This window comes from Poecilia reticulata, linkage group LG2 (assembly GCF_000633615.1).
Source record: "Poecilia reticulata strain Guanapo linkage group LG2, Guppy_female_1.0+MT, whole genome shotgun sequence".
In the NCBI taxonomy this organism is placed as follows: Eukaryota; Metazoa; Chordata; class Actinopteri; order Cyprinodontiformes; family Poeciliidae; genus Poecilia; species Poecilia reticulata.
This window is the reverse complement of record NC_024332.1, coordinates 33214625-33229208: the sequence shown is the minus strand read 5'-3', so window position 1 is coordinate 33229208 and position 14584 is coordinate 33214625. Positions and strand designations below refer to the sequence as shown.

At 41.3% G+C, this 14584-nt stretch overlaps 1 protein-coding gene across 2 annotated transcripts in view; it reads left to right on the top strand.

Moving 5' to 3' along the window:
* The window catches only part of myo10l3 (myosin X, like 3), a 68917-nt gene extending 55392 nt beyond the window's left edge, over window positions 1–13525 (top strand). Inside the window, exons 25-41 of one of the 2 annotated variants that reach the window (XM_017303500.1) lie at window positions 40–867; window positions 3012–3135; window positions 3309–3552; window positions 4283–4378; window positions 4566–4659; window positions 4966–5021; window positions 6359–6501; window positions 6622–6816; window positions 6921–7078; window positions 8411–8534; window positions 8818–9115; window positions 9208–9415; window positions 10148–10284; window positions 10442–10565; window positions 10681–11136; window positions 11224–11415; window positions 12029–13525. In XM_017303500.1, coding sequence (XP_017158989.1) covers window positions 40–867; window positions 3012–3135; window positions 3309–3552; window positions 4283–4378; window positions 4566–4659; window positions 4966–5021; window positions 6359–6501; window positions 6622–6816; window positions 6921–7078; window positions 8411–8534; window positions 8818–9115; window positions 9208–9415; window positions 10148–10284; window positions 10442–10565; window positions 10681–11136; window positions 11224–11415; window positions 12029–12133 — 3582 coding nt within the window. In that variant the 3' untranslated portion in view covers window positions 12134–13525. Of the gene's footprint in view, window positions 1–36; window positions 868–3011; window positions 3136–3308; window positions 3553–4282; window positions 4379–4565; window positions 4660–4965; window positions 5022–6358; window positions 6502–6621; window positions 6817–6920; window positions 7079–8410; window positions 8535–8817; window positions 9116–9207; window positions 9416–10147; window positions 10285–10441; window positions 10566–10680; window positions 11137–11223; window positions 11416–12028 lie in introns of both variants that reach the window. The other variant, XM_008403966.2, reaches the window with a different exon arrangement.
* The last annotated feature ends 1059 nt before the right edge of the window (window positions 13526–14584 follow it).

Genomic DNA, 14584 nt, shown 5'->3' with positions numbered 1-14584 from the left:
ATGTGGTAGAATTTTCTGAACCGTTCTGGTCAACAGCAGGATCTCACCCAGACTCCGACCAACAACCACACCTCTGAGGAGGAGAGCCGCCAGATGGAGGAGATCCTGCGTCTCGAGCGGGAGATCGAGCGTCTGCAGAAGCAGCAGGAGGACGGCGTGTCTCTCCTCGGGGACGTTTCCCGCGAGGAGCTGCGTCAGATGAGGGACGCTGAGATCTACAGGCTGGAGAAGGAGGCGTCTCGCGTGGCAACGGAGTTCCTGGACCTGCTGGACTTCGGAGGGCTAGAGCCATCGCTCTCAAGCGAGGAAAATCTCCACGAAGTGAATGAATCGGCAGCTCCTTTGGCCGAGGAGGAAGTGGACGAGGGTTTCCCCGCGGAGGACGAATGTGTTCCTTTGCCGGACTTTCCTCCCCCAGCTACGGTTCCTCTTGATACGGACGTGTTTCAAAGTATTCCTCCTCCTCCCCCTGCCTTTGCAGAAGGAGTCATGGTGTCCTCATCCTCAGGTCCTCAATCTGCACCAGAAAAACTCCCCCCTGCCACCTCTAATGGACTTAATCATACCCCCATTGTTACAGACTCCCAAACCCGTCCCCCTCCTCCTTCTCCTCTTATAGTGACTAATGGAGAAAGGCAGCCATGCCAGACAACTACCAGGACTTTGGATTTTGTGCCTTTGAATGATGTGCCATCGCAGTCAAACCTGCCAGACACAGAGTCAGACTATGATCAGGAGGAGTTTGAGGAGGCCCATGGGAGCTCAGGTGCTAGCATCAACGATGGCCATATCACAGACGAGGAGGTGTTACGAGAATCCTCCTGCACACAAAACAGCCTGGATTCTTTCAGAGGCAGCTCAGACTCTGTAAGTTCAGCTTCTGCTGAATATTTATCTATCAAACCTTTCTTGCCACATTGAAACCCCATTTAATTTTATKTGATAGACCAACAACCAGGAGTAGGATTGTTGTTCATCTGAAAGTTGAACCTCTGCCTCAGTCTTCTGTAGCCTCTCAGCTAGAGGTGGACAATAAATCAGTAACAATATATATGGTGATAGGCACGTGACCAGTATCAATAAATGATATGTTCTATATAATGCTGAATAATTTCACTAAACTCTGATCCAACATTCTGGTGAATGTAGGCAGAGGAAAGGCTTAAGCTACTCTAACAGCCAGCTAAAACTTATCAACTAATTCGCTCACTCTTTGGTTACCTATAGCAACAACCTGTTGAGTAGCATGTGGCTACCTAGCAACAAGTTGTTGAGTAACTTGTACAGCAGCAGTTTCAGGTTTCTTCCACCGTGCCTCATAACTGCTTAAAAATAAAAAAAAACAGTGGCATGGAGTGGAAGAAGAAAATGAGTACAACAGCTTGAGGGGAAATGGTGGATTAAAAGGTCACTTTGTTAGCTTGGCCGTATTTTAGGTATTTAAAGCAATAAACAAATCAATAATTATCAATATCTACTGATATGAAACCCTTATATTGTGATACATTTCACTAAATCGTCCAGCGACACTTAATAGGTTTGCTCCGTCTTTCACTCCATCCATCCTCCCATCAACTTTCACCAGCTTCATAATTCTGCCACTACCAGGTGGCCTTCTGAGAATGCTGTGTACAGGGCGATATGCAGTGTAGGTTTTCCCCCCATGTAGTCTAAAAGTTTCAGCTCTGGTTTCCTCAGACTAGGCGACCTTGTTCTTCATGTTTGCTGTGTTTCCTTCGTGACTTGTGGCAAACTTTAAACAGGACTTCTTATGGTTGTCTTCCTCCCTCACCTGAAGGCTAGATTTGTGGTGTGTGCAACTAAAAGTTGTCCTAGCATGAGATTCTCCCACCTCAACCATGGAAGCTCCTCCGGACTGTCCATCGGCTATTGGATGCTTCTCTTCGCCTGACATTTTTTGGAGATGTGTCATGTGGTCTCCATTTTGAGATGTGTTTTTGATCAGGGCTTTGAACAGTGAGCTGTTCAAAGGTTGGGATATTAGGTAATAATCAAACCCTGCTTCTAGCTTCTTTACAGCTTTAGCTCTGATGTGCCTGATGTGTTCTTTGGTCTTCATGTGGTTTTGTTCTCTAATGTTCAACAAACCTCTGAGGCCTTCACAGAACAGCTGAATTTATACCGAGATCAAGTTGCACACATGTGAGCTCGATTTCCTTATTAGGTGACGATTAATTGGTTGCACTGGATGTTATTTGATAGCATGAGAGAAGAAAGTGCTTGAAACGGTTTTACTCTACGTTATGCTGGTCTAACACATAAAATCAGAATAAAATACATAAAAGTGTGTAGGTGTGACATAGCAGAATGTGTTCAAGAGATTTGAAAAACTTTTGCGAGTCACTGTATTATAAACCAAGTCACTGAAAGTAACATCTGAAGCAAGTAGACATAAACTACTCGAAATATGCATTATTAAAGTTGAAACCTAAACGAGAGCTCACTGAGGTTGCTCTCACATGCACCAAAACACCAAGAATGTCCGGTGTTTATTATTTTGCTTTAACGTATGACTTCTCCACACATGATCCTTTGCTGCGTTGCCTGCCGCTGTTACCACAAGGCCCAGCTCACATGGAAACAACAATGAAGCTGACTAGAAATCATTTGTTTTGGCTCCGCAGATGTGGCTGCATTTGAGCCTAAATGGAAGATACCGCTGGCTTAGCAGAGCCTTCAGTCTGAACTTTGTGGCATCAGCAGAATGTCAGAGGAAAAGAAAAATGTTGTATGTGTTGGCGTGCAGAAACGTGCATCTGTGTCGGTGTGAAGGGACGGCTTTTAAAGATTTCTGCAAGCGAGTTCAGACAGAATGTCAGAAGTGAAATCACAGAATCGTGCAGATCTAAATGGAGCGGTCGTTAATTATACTTGCAGCTCAAGGATTTTATTTATTTTATTTTTTTACCTGATGCATGTTGAGCAAAGCGTTGCTGTGTATTTCACATCCACCCAGAGTGAAGCAACATCACAGTGCTGCTGTGTTTCAGTTCATTGACAGTGACGAGGAGAATGACGGCTACGTGGACACAGACGAGGAGATTTCCAACGGGAGAGTGAGTTTGCTGAATGGCACTGGGCCTCCATATTTCCATGGCTACCTCTACATGAAGGGTGAGTACCTATCCACTGCCCATGAGGCATGCAAACGATTAATGCACAGCTTAAATATGCCGACCGTGGGTCTTTCAGACTGGTTCGCATCCTTGCATTTCAGCCACCAGAAGCAGCAGCGTTTTAAGTGAAATATCTCGTCACATTTTAAAACGATCCAATCAACATCTCAGGTGGACTCATGATCCCATGGCGTCGCCGCTGGTGTGTGCTCAAAGACGAGACCTTCATGTGGTTCCGGGCCAAACAGGATTCCCTCAAATCTGGCTGGCTTTACAAAAAAGGCGGAGGGATGTCCACTTTGTCTCGGCGCAACTGGAAGATGCGATGGTTTGTCCTGCGCGAGGCAAAACTCATGTACTTCGAGAACGACAGCGAAGAGAAGCTGAAAGGAACGATAGACATCCGTGCAGCCAAGTAAGAAACCTTGAATAAATGTCATACAGTGTCAAGTATTTTAAAGTTGTTGTTTTTTTTCCGTATTGTCACAATACAACCACTTATATTTAACTTTTTAAGTGGAAAGAAGATGATAAACGGGCCTCAAAATAGCTTACAAGTCTGAAAAGTGCGTTGTGCTTTTACTTTCAGACCCCCTAATATCCTAATACCTCTAGATAAAGTCAAGTGCATCAAATTTCCTTCAGAAAACACCCTCGTAGGAAACAATCTGTAAAATTGACAACTGTCGTTATATATATATTTTTTAAATCTGCCCTCGAGTTGCAGTAAACTACAGACCAACATGTGGGAGGAGGTGCCTCAGTCAGATAAGACCAAAACTAAACTTTTTTGGACTAAAAGCCCAAAAAACTAACCCTGCACATGACCCTGAACACACCATGACTGCCATAAAATTAAAATGCGTTGGCAGCAGCATCTTTCTGTCAGGATATTGACTCTGTAAAGCATTAACTAAAGGATGCTGAATTCAAACACAGATTTTTATTTATTTTGAAACTTCTTTGACCATCGTTGCTTTCTGCTTTAAGTTGGTTTGTTGCATAAAAGCCAAATTTAATTAACTGAAGTTTGTGGCTGCAGCAGGACAAATGTTAAAAGGTTTAAAGGGTATAAACTTTTTTTGCAAAGCACTGCACTAATCATTTTATCATTGTCAAAAATAACTCTGCATGTCTTTTTAAAGGGAGATTGTGGACAACCACGAGAAGGAAAATGCTCTGAACATTGTCACTGAGGAGAGGACTTATCAGATCTATGCTGAGTCCCCTGAAGATGCCAGGTAAATTATATTCCCATTATCTCCGTTTGTCTTGCTTTCTGCCAAGTGCTGCTTTTTTAAATTGTCTCAACCTACAAGTATAGAAATTAAGTTCCCCCTTGTGGTTGCCCGATGGAAGTTCACGGTTTAATTAGCAATTATGTGTTTGCTGACTTTGTGCTTTCTGAACTCCCTCTGACCCACTCAGTGGTTGGTTCAATGTGCTGAGTCGGGTCCACAGCGCCAGCCCGGAGCAGCTCCTGGAGATGCACCACGAACAGGCCAACCCAAAGAATGCTGTGGTGAGTGCCTCGGCTCCAGCCTCAGTTATTTTTTTATTTATTTTTTTTTATTGTACAGTGAGAAGTGAATAAACATGTAACTGATTCCACTAAAGTATGAAGGTCCAGTCCAGTTTTGAGGTTAGATTATAACTTTGGTTTTACTTGAAGTATTTGAAACTGAAGCTCTCTGATCCGTAGCAAGGTTAATTTATCTGACCTACAGCTTCTCTCTTGCAGCCTTTAGCAGGAGTCGATGTCTACAGAAAATATTTAGCATTTAAAAGGGAAAGCTTTTCATTCACACCACCATTTTTTTCTTTCTAGGGTACACTAGATGTGGGTTTGATTGATTCTGTTTGTGCATCAGATAACCCAGACAGGTGAGTTTCTAAATGTCATTTCACCTAATAGGATCTTTCAACATCTTTAATTTCTTTATGAATTGCTTCTATGCAATCAGACTGTCTTTAAACATTTAATTTGGTCTTGATCAGCAGTTTGCTTTGCCTTTTGACTGCTCTCTCTCCCTTTTTTTATCATGTTCTGGTATCTCTCTGTGATTGCATTTTGGTTGGTTGACCCATTGCAAATGCAGAATGTAAACAAAGAGAAGGCAAAGGAACAATTATAGCGGATAAACAGTCTCCGAAAGCAAGGCTGTCATGATCTGGACTGTTTTTTTACAGATGCAATTCCTTTAAGGAAAGGCATTTGCCAAGGAGTCATTAAAATCATTGTCACTTTTGTGCAGTCTGCATAACATTTTAATTGATGTGATTTTGTCCCTTTTTCCACTCAATTTAAAATTTTGTTTACAGATCTGCAACAATTACCTATTTTACTGACAGATCAAATATTTTATTGAAGTGAGTGTTACTGCACTAAAAGTTACATTTTCTGATAGTTCCCCTAACTAAGGAAAATGTATCTGAATTCAGACAAATAGGGAGCTGAAACCGATACAGTGACATTATTGTCAAGAGTGTCTTGTTGGGAATAATCCAGACAGATCAACAAACCAGCATTTATGACACAGTTTTGCAAAAAGATATGCTCAAAAAAAGTTTGTGATCTAGAAAAACTGGCCATTAAAATGCGGTTGCATTATTTACTGGGGTTGCTACAATACGTCAGTCTGAATCAGGGGTGTCCAAAGTCGGTCCTCGAGGGCCGGCGTCCTGCACGTTTTAGTTCTCTCCCTGGTGGTAGTAACAACCTTTTCAGCAGGTCAATGTTCCTCTTAGGCCTTCTAATGAGCCATCATTTGATCCATGTGCGTTAAACCAGGGAGAGAACTAAAACATGCAGGACGCCGGCCCTCGAGGACCGACTTTGGGCACCCCTGGTCTGAATAGACCAACAACAGACATCACAATCTTTGTTTGGTCTGGCACCCTAAGACCAATCATTTGAAAATGCCTTGATCTAAAACAAAACAAAATGCCTAAAAGCGAGACATTTTTATGCCGGAATAATTTATAGGTAACACATTTTCTCCCAGTAAATTCACGGCAACTTGATAAAAATCCAAAATCCCCCAGACAGTGTAAAAAGCTCTTTTATGAGACCAATTTCAAATATCTGAAGATCTGGCTGCTTGGAGGGAGAATATGTAGATTTGAGGTGTGGTTTAACACTTTTTGCAAAGTCCTTTTTTTTTTTTTTTTTTTTTTTTTTTTTTAAGAAAAATCTTCAAAGTGATATTTTCTCTCTCTAGACCAAACTCCTTTGTGATCATCACGGCCAACAGAGTGATCCACTGCAACACAGACACGCCTGAGGAGATGCACCACTGGATTGGTCTGCTGCAAAAGTCTAAAGGAGATACAAAAGTCGATGGGCAGGAGTTCCTAGTCAGAGGTCAGCCTGGGTCTGGATTTCTATACATGTATAGTGATAGATTTTCATACAGAAGATTAAACTTAAGTAATCAATATTCTAAGTAGCAATCCATGACAACATGTCGGTTTTAATTCTCAGGCTGGCTGCATAAAGAAATGAAGTCAGGAGCAAAGAGTACCTCTCTGAAGCTGAAGAAGCGCTGGTTTGTTCTCACCACAAACTCCCTCGACTACTACAAGTCATCAGAGCGCAACGCAACTAAACTGGGAACACTGGTCTTGAACAGCCTCTGTTCTGTGATGCAACCGGATGAGAAAGTCTTCAAGGACTCTGGTAGGTTTAACATCAGTTAGCGCCGTCATTTCTGATCTTTTTTTTTGCATATGTTGACTTCACTCCCGTATATATCCCGTGTCTCTTTTCTCCACTCCTCCCAGGTTACTGGAATATCATTGTTTATGGGCGTAAACACTCTTACCGACTTTATACTAAAATGCTGAATGAAGCCATGCGGTGGGCAAATGCCATACAGGGAGTGATAGACAACAAAGTTCCCATCGAAACACCGACTCAGCAACTCATCAGGGACATCAAGGTGATGAACCTCTTAGTTTGATTTTTTGTTGTGATTCACTGATGACTGATGACTTGAAGAATTGATGATGTATCTCAGAACTGACCACTCCAAATATTTCAGTAAAATGACAAACATTCTTTCTAGCTTAGCAAACCTTTGGCAGGGAGACACACGGTTGTGAAGTGAGGTACTTGAACTGTGTGCTGTGCTGTGCTGTTCGTGTGGTTTTGCTTTTCCAGAACATCACCACTTTCTTCCTACCATTCATCCAGACTTTGTGACATTAAACTCTGTAATAATTCTTCCAGTTCTATCGTAGCATACATTTCTTTGTATTAGGACTAATTTACACAAGATTGAGACCATATTTTCAATACTTAAAATTACTTTGAGCTTGGAAGGTCTCCACAGGTTCTTGGTGAAGTCTTCTTGTTCTTATTGCGACTGCAGTTCACTCTCCTTTCTGTGTGGTAGCATTTGGGTTGTTTTGAGCATGCACAAATCTTCCATGCACAGGTTGTGTTGGTTTATAATGGGAGTAGTAGAATCTCAGGGTAGTGTGTGTGTGTGTGTGTGTGTGTGTGTGTGTGTGTGTGTGTGTGTGTGTGTGCGTGCGTGCGTGCGTGTGTGTGTGTGGTAGTGGCAGCAATTATCTGGTGTGGATTAATTATCAGAAAATGTAAAGCAGGCCTCACTCCAAGGCTACAACCTCATTACACCCACACTGGGCTGGAGGTACTCCAAGAAAATTAATGTGACACTCTTGGCGCCTTGGCTGCTATGTACTGCAGTGTGTAATGTCTTCAGCAGCAAATGTTGCTCTACACTTGTACATCATAGAAATTGTTGTGCACTGGCCTCGTCCAGTGGACATATATTCAAACTGTCCAGACTTGGCTGTGCTACTTGCTGGGAGACTGAATAGAGTGTTTTTGGGGTGACTTAAAATGAAAAACAGAATTTTCATGCTTTTTTTCATGCTGCCTTCCAGACAGCCCTGTGGTTAAAATTATTGCATAATCCTCAGCAAGACTGAAGCATGAGTGCAGAAAACTGTAAAAGAAATAGGTCAATTTATCAGATAGCAGAAGTGTTGAGAAACATCCTCATTCAGATGTGATCCCTCCGCTGTACCATTGAGGTAGGATGAGTAGCACAAGCAATTTATTTGGCAATTGCTAAGAACATAGTAGCCTTATGAAATGCCCTCACAGTAAAATCCTATTTTTATTCATTCCAGCCATGTTTGAGAAAGGCTGAAGACTTTAAATCTTAATTTGGTGAGAAGCATTCTTTGTGAGTCAGTTAATGAAGGCATGAAATAACAAATTTGTGATTTTGCTGTTACAGGAGAGTAGTTTAAATGTGGAGGCTGTGGAGCAGACATACTGGAGGAACCCTATCCTGAGATATACCCAGCATCCTTTGCACTCCCCCCTTCTACCTCTGCCTTATGGAGATGTCAGCGTCCACTGTGAGTTTTCATTCACACAGTTTTCAAAGTTATGTTTTTTTATTTGTATTGTCCAATAGTGCATTCAGAAAAACCTTTTTATGAACATTCTTGAGGGCATCCAAAGATTTGTGTCAGCTATAAGGTGATCCTCCTGATGTAATAATTTTGATAAGTTTTCTTTCTGCATTCTGTCCCACTAACTATTTTTGTATGGTTTCGGTTTGAAGTATTCAATGGGTGTGATTAAAAGAAAATAATTTTCTCTGTCTAAACAAACCGTTCTCCCCGCTACGTCTTTTAGTGCAAAAGGAAAAAGGTTACACCAGCCTGCAGGATGAAGCCGTGAAGATTTTTAACTCGCTGCAGGAGATGGAGGCCGTGTCAGACCCGGTGCCAATCATTCAGGGAATCCTGCAAACCTGTCAAGACTTGAGGCCGTTACGAGATGAAGTTTACTGTCAGCTGATCAAACAGACCAATCACGTCCCGCACCCCAACAGTCCCGCCAACCGAGCCCACTGGCATCTCCTGACCTCCATGAGCTGCACCTTCCTGCCCAGCCGAGGAATCCTGCGCTACCTCAAGTTTCACCTGAAAAGGTGAAGCTCTGCTTGGACTAAAGCGATGAAAAGTTTGAGCTTTGGTCTGAACGTTTGTTGTTGTTTTTTTTGCATCTCTGCGTTTTCTTCAGGATTAAGGAGTTGTTTCCTGGGACAGAAATTGAAATGTTTGCCCATTTTATCGGGGAGTCTCTGAAGAAGACAAAGACAAGAGAGTTTGTTCCATCCCAGGAGGAGATCGTGGCACTTCTTACCAGGCAGGAAATGACCACCACAGTCTACTGCCACGGAGGAGGCTCCTGTAAGATCTCCATCAACTCTCACACCACCGCTGGAGAGGTAAGTAGACCACAATCACTGCTGATTGATTAGTTTTCCTGGTGTCGAAACAAATCCAACTTTAAAAAGTCATTTTTAGAAGATTGTTAATACACAGCACAGCTGGACAGTACTTAATCTTCTCCTGAAACTCAGTGCACAAGGTTGGAATATACAATTGAGGAATCCTTGACCACTCCTCCTTTTTACTATCTGTCTGTAGTGTCCAGGCTCCTAGGTTCTCTTTTCATTTTCTCTCTTAAGCTCTCTCCAGAGGTTTCTAAAAGGATTAGGTCTGGGGACTGAGGTTAAACCACTCCTGTGTTGATTTAACCATATATTTTGGATCATTACCCTTATCAAAGACCCAATGATGAGTTGTGGTTGTTTCCTGCTAGAAGTCACCACATGTTTATCTACATTTTGCTGGTACACCATCAATCAAAAAAAAAAAAAAACCTAAATCACACATCCCCTTTATGGATTACTTTAAGGCCATGTGTCACATCGTATTTATATACAAGGAACGTGTGATGCTGTAGATTACTAAAGTAAAATTCCTAGACTCTGATCTGCAAAGTAAATTAATCACCAGCAATTTTGTTACCTTTTATATCTTAAAATGTGATTTTTCCTACTTTAAACAAATGTACTGAATGTAGAAAAAAAAATCATTTGCGCATCTTTACAACTGGTGACACTAAGGGCGAAAGCTGCTTTGTTAAACATATGACTATTTCTTCTCTTTGTCAGGTGGTGGAGAAGCTGATCAGAGGTCTGGCTATGGAGGACAGCAGAAACATGTTTGCGCTCTTTGAGCACAACAATACTGTGGACAAAGCTGTGGAAAGCAGGGTGCTCGTGGCTGATGTTCTAGCTAAATTTGAAAGGTATGCATGAACTTTTTTTTTTTCTCCCCAGACATTATCTTTAATCAGAGACACACAGAAATCTGTGTCCTGGGGATGACAGCGATATGAAGACGAGGTAATAAAATTGGATAAAACCAGATGTGGGAGTGACAGGTTTACGGCTTTCTCTCCCCAGACTGGCTGGCAGTGAGGAGGCTCGGGATGAGGGCCAGTGGAGGCTGTATTTTAAACTCTACTGTTTCCTGGATGTTGAAAGCATGCCAAAGGAAGGAGTGGAGTTTGCGTTCATGTTTGAGCAGGTTTGTTTTTTCGGATTTCAATGAAATTTGAATAAAATTGCTAAAAAAAAAATTTAAAAAAAGACAAAAAATACATACATGTTAAAGATAATATGTTTTTCTCTATTTTTGTCAGGCCCATGAGAGTTTGACCCGTGGCCACTTTCCTGCTCGTGAAGAGACACTGCAACACCTCGCCGCTCTGCGCCTGCAGTTCCTGTTCGGAGACAAAACCCGGATTGCGTGGAACCTGGAGAACGTCTACCCGGTGGGTCGCCTGCGCAACCGCATCCTGCAGTTCACCAAGGCGGGTGGAGCCTCCGGGTCGGGCCAGACTCTGGAGCGGAGGAGGACCAGCTTCCTGGACGGCACGCTGCGGCGCGGGCTGAAGACGGGCTCCATGAAGAAGCAGCGCATGGAGGAGGAGCAGATGCTGGAGATGTGGATAAAGGAGGAGATGTCTGCCACCAGGGCAAGCATTGTGGAGAAGTGGTCCCACCTCAAGGGTCTGGACCAGCACCAGGCCATGCTCAAATACATGAGCATAATAAAGGAATGGCCGGGATATGGATCCACGCTGTTTGACGTTGAGGTAATTTTTGATGTACAAGAAAGCGGATGACTTCTGGAAAGATTGGGACAGGTTTATATCAGTCTACCTGTGTTCGGGTCTTCACAGTGCAAAGAAGGAGGATTCCCACACGACCTCTGGCTGAGTGTGAGCGCCGAGAACGTGTCCGTCTACAAGAGAGGCGAGCCAAAGCCTCTGGAGACGTTCCCGTACGAGCACATCGTCTTCTTTGGGGCTCCACAGCCCTGCACCTACAAGATCACTGTGGATGAGAGGGAAATGTTTTTCGAGACACCAGAGGTACCATTTTTATTGGAACTTCTTATTGGCTTGCAGAATCACTTGTGCCCTAACTTTTTCACATTTTGTCACATTGCAAACACAAACTTTACAGTATTGGATTTGATTGATTATTCTTAAAAAAAAAAAAAAAAAAAAGTTCCAGATTTTCACATTTATTTTCGAATAAAACCTGAGAAGCGGGATATGGATTTATGTTGTCTTTTGGAGTATGTTCCAACTGGCCTTTCACAGAAAGCCTTTCTGCTGATTCCTCTTTGAAAATAACTCAAACTCAGGTAGTTTGGTTTTAATCCATCTTTAAACAGTAATTCTTAAGTCTTGCTACAGATTCCCAATTGGGTCTAGGGCCACTTTAACACTGTAATATGCTTTGATCTAAATCATTCCCTTTGTCGTTCCAGCTATATCTTTACTTATGTCCGATTGCAAGATGGGCCTCTGCTCCTTTTGCAGTCACTAATTTGTTTTCCTTCAGGGGTTTGCCGTATTTAGTTACACTTTAAAATGTAAAAAGGTTCAATTGATATAATTGATTTTGCAAGTGTTGTTACTTTATTTTTTAACCATTCATAGCAGTTGACTCCCCTTTCATTTGCTGCATTTCCGCCAGGTTGGAGAGATCACAAAGATCATGAAAGCGTACATAAACATGATCGTGAAGAAGCGCTGCAGCGTCAAATCTGTGTCCAGTTATGGAACCAACTGGATCCGGTGATCTACTGGAGACCGACACCATGCCTACTCAGCTGCATAAACGGCACGGTGAAGAGGTGGAGATGAGAGAAGAGGAACCACCTGCGATTTTGCCACAAAGATTTTGAGTTGACTTTAACACGCTCCATTTAGGAATCCCCCCCAATAATACCCAAACACGATGCTTCTCCCACCTATTTGGGCAGAGGTTCTGAATGTTTATCCCCATGGACCTTCACGATCTTCCATGTAATCTCCAAAAAGTTACGCTGGTCATTTCACGTTTTTTCTTATTTTTTAAACTGAAATCAGGCATTATTCTTCATAGATTTTATTTAAACATTTTGAACTCTTTGAGTATAATTTAAAACACCTTTTCATCTAAATTACCAAATCAGAAAAATTTCACACAACTTATGTGGCAAATGCACACTGATAGAGTTAGCACCTTTATTTATTAGATTGGTGTGATTTTTTTTTTCCCAAGAGTTTTTGGCCCCTTTTCTAATGAATGTTCTCCAGAAAGGAGATCCCCTCAGGGTATTTATTAAGTCCCCTCATTCTGCCTTACTAACAGCATAAATGTGGCCTTGCGGAAGCAAAATATAAACTGGTTTGTGGTTATTTACACGTCAGGCAAAACCAATCCTCTTAACAGGTTAAAAAAACAACTAAAACTGATCAAACGTGATGTCAGTAGACACACCAATTAAAAGTCTAAAACCCTTTTGTTCTACCAAGACTGAAAATTACAAAGTAGCATAATATGTGCGCTTCTGTTCCAGAAGAAGAACAAATGTGAGCTGAATGTATGTTTAAAAACAGCCAAAATGTGTGTTATAGAATGAAAGCATGACAACATTTCATTGCATTTGTGAGCATAGTTTGCTTGTGTGTTTTTGCCTTTAGACATGTCAGCAATCAAGTGAGGGTGTGGCATTTATTTATTGAAAACACTCAATGAATTTGAGAGACAAGAACGCTAAATGAGCTTGAAATGAGTTGTTAGTCTAATTTGTGCCTGTATGGACACAGAAAGTGATGCTGAGATGGACCAGATGAATTGTCTCCATTTTGTTTCTGGGCTTCTCTGACTGATAAATTTGTATTATTAAGTCAATGCCAACCAACCCTGCAGTATAGTTGATGGTTAGAGTAATATAATCTCGACATAATGAGCTTAGTATTTACCTCACATTAGATCACTGTCCTCCATTACAACCCGCTCATTTTCACCAACAGTGGACACTCTGGTCAGCTGCCGGCGGCCACACCAGAGAGCGAACCACCTTGCCGTTGATGATGACTGTATTTTTGAGACTTCTGATTGTTTTGATGAGGCAAAAAAAAAAAAACTGAAAATGTTTTATATAAGAATTTAAAAATGCTTTAATAAATTATTGTATTTGAAATAGTTTTTTGTGTTGATTTCATCCTTTACAATATGATTGAGAGACAATGTTGGATGTGTCTGAGCAGGAAACATCAGAAATGAATAAATGACAACAAAACGTTGAATATTGATTCATCTTTTATTCCCTCACATATACTTTTTTTTTTTAGCTTGGAAAATATAATTAAGTCTCTTTTTAAACACTTCAAGAAAATATGTTCTGTCTTTAGTAAATGATTTAGAAAATATGAACGGTGTGCTCCAAACTAGCTCTGGTACTGGTCAGTTGTTGGCCACCCCAGTTAAAAGTTTTCTTGATCTGCCACTAGTCCCAAGCAAGTTAAGGACAGGTTACAAAAAAAAAACATTTTGATACATACATATTCAATTTAGTTTATTTATACAGTGCCAAATCACAACCCATGTTATTTAAAAGCACTATACAATATAAAAAAAAATCTGTTCAGTTCAATCATACAGGTTCCATGTTAAGTCCATACATTCCAATTGATCCCAGTAACCAAAACCTACAGACAAGTTCAGTTCATTACGAAAACTAGTCAAGAAGTTTTCTATCTAAGGAAACCTGGTAGATTGCATGGAGTCAATGACAGAGCATACGCACACAAATAAAACATAAAAGCACTGATCCTGGAATACTTTCTAAGTTAAAGAAACCATAAGGGGTTAACTGCAGCAAGTTGCTCCTCTAGAAACCCAGTTAAACAGATGAGCCAGCAGTTCACCAATGTTTTAAACACTGACAATGTATAAAGCTGCAGTTAAACTCATTGCCTCTACAAGAAACATTACAAAATCAGTTGATGCATTCAAAAATGTTTCTCTATACTTAAGTAGCTCCTGCCTCTCCACAGGAGGACTTGGTAGCCATGCTAATGTTATTCATGCAAACTCTTGATGGGCCTACAGCTATAAAGACAGAATCGTTATGTTACACCATAATCATCTTTAGACAGTTAATTAACCATTTTTACTAAAATTTTACATTATGCTCCAATATTTTTTCCCAATAAGCAATTACAACATGCAAACTCAGCAGAATGACTTAATTGCTTTAAC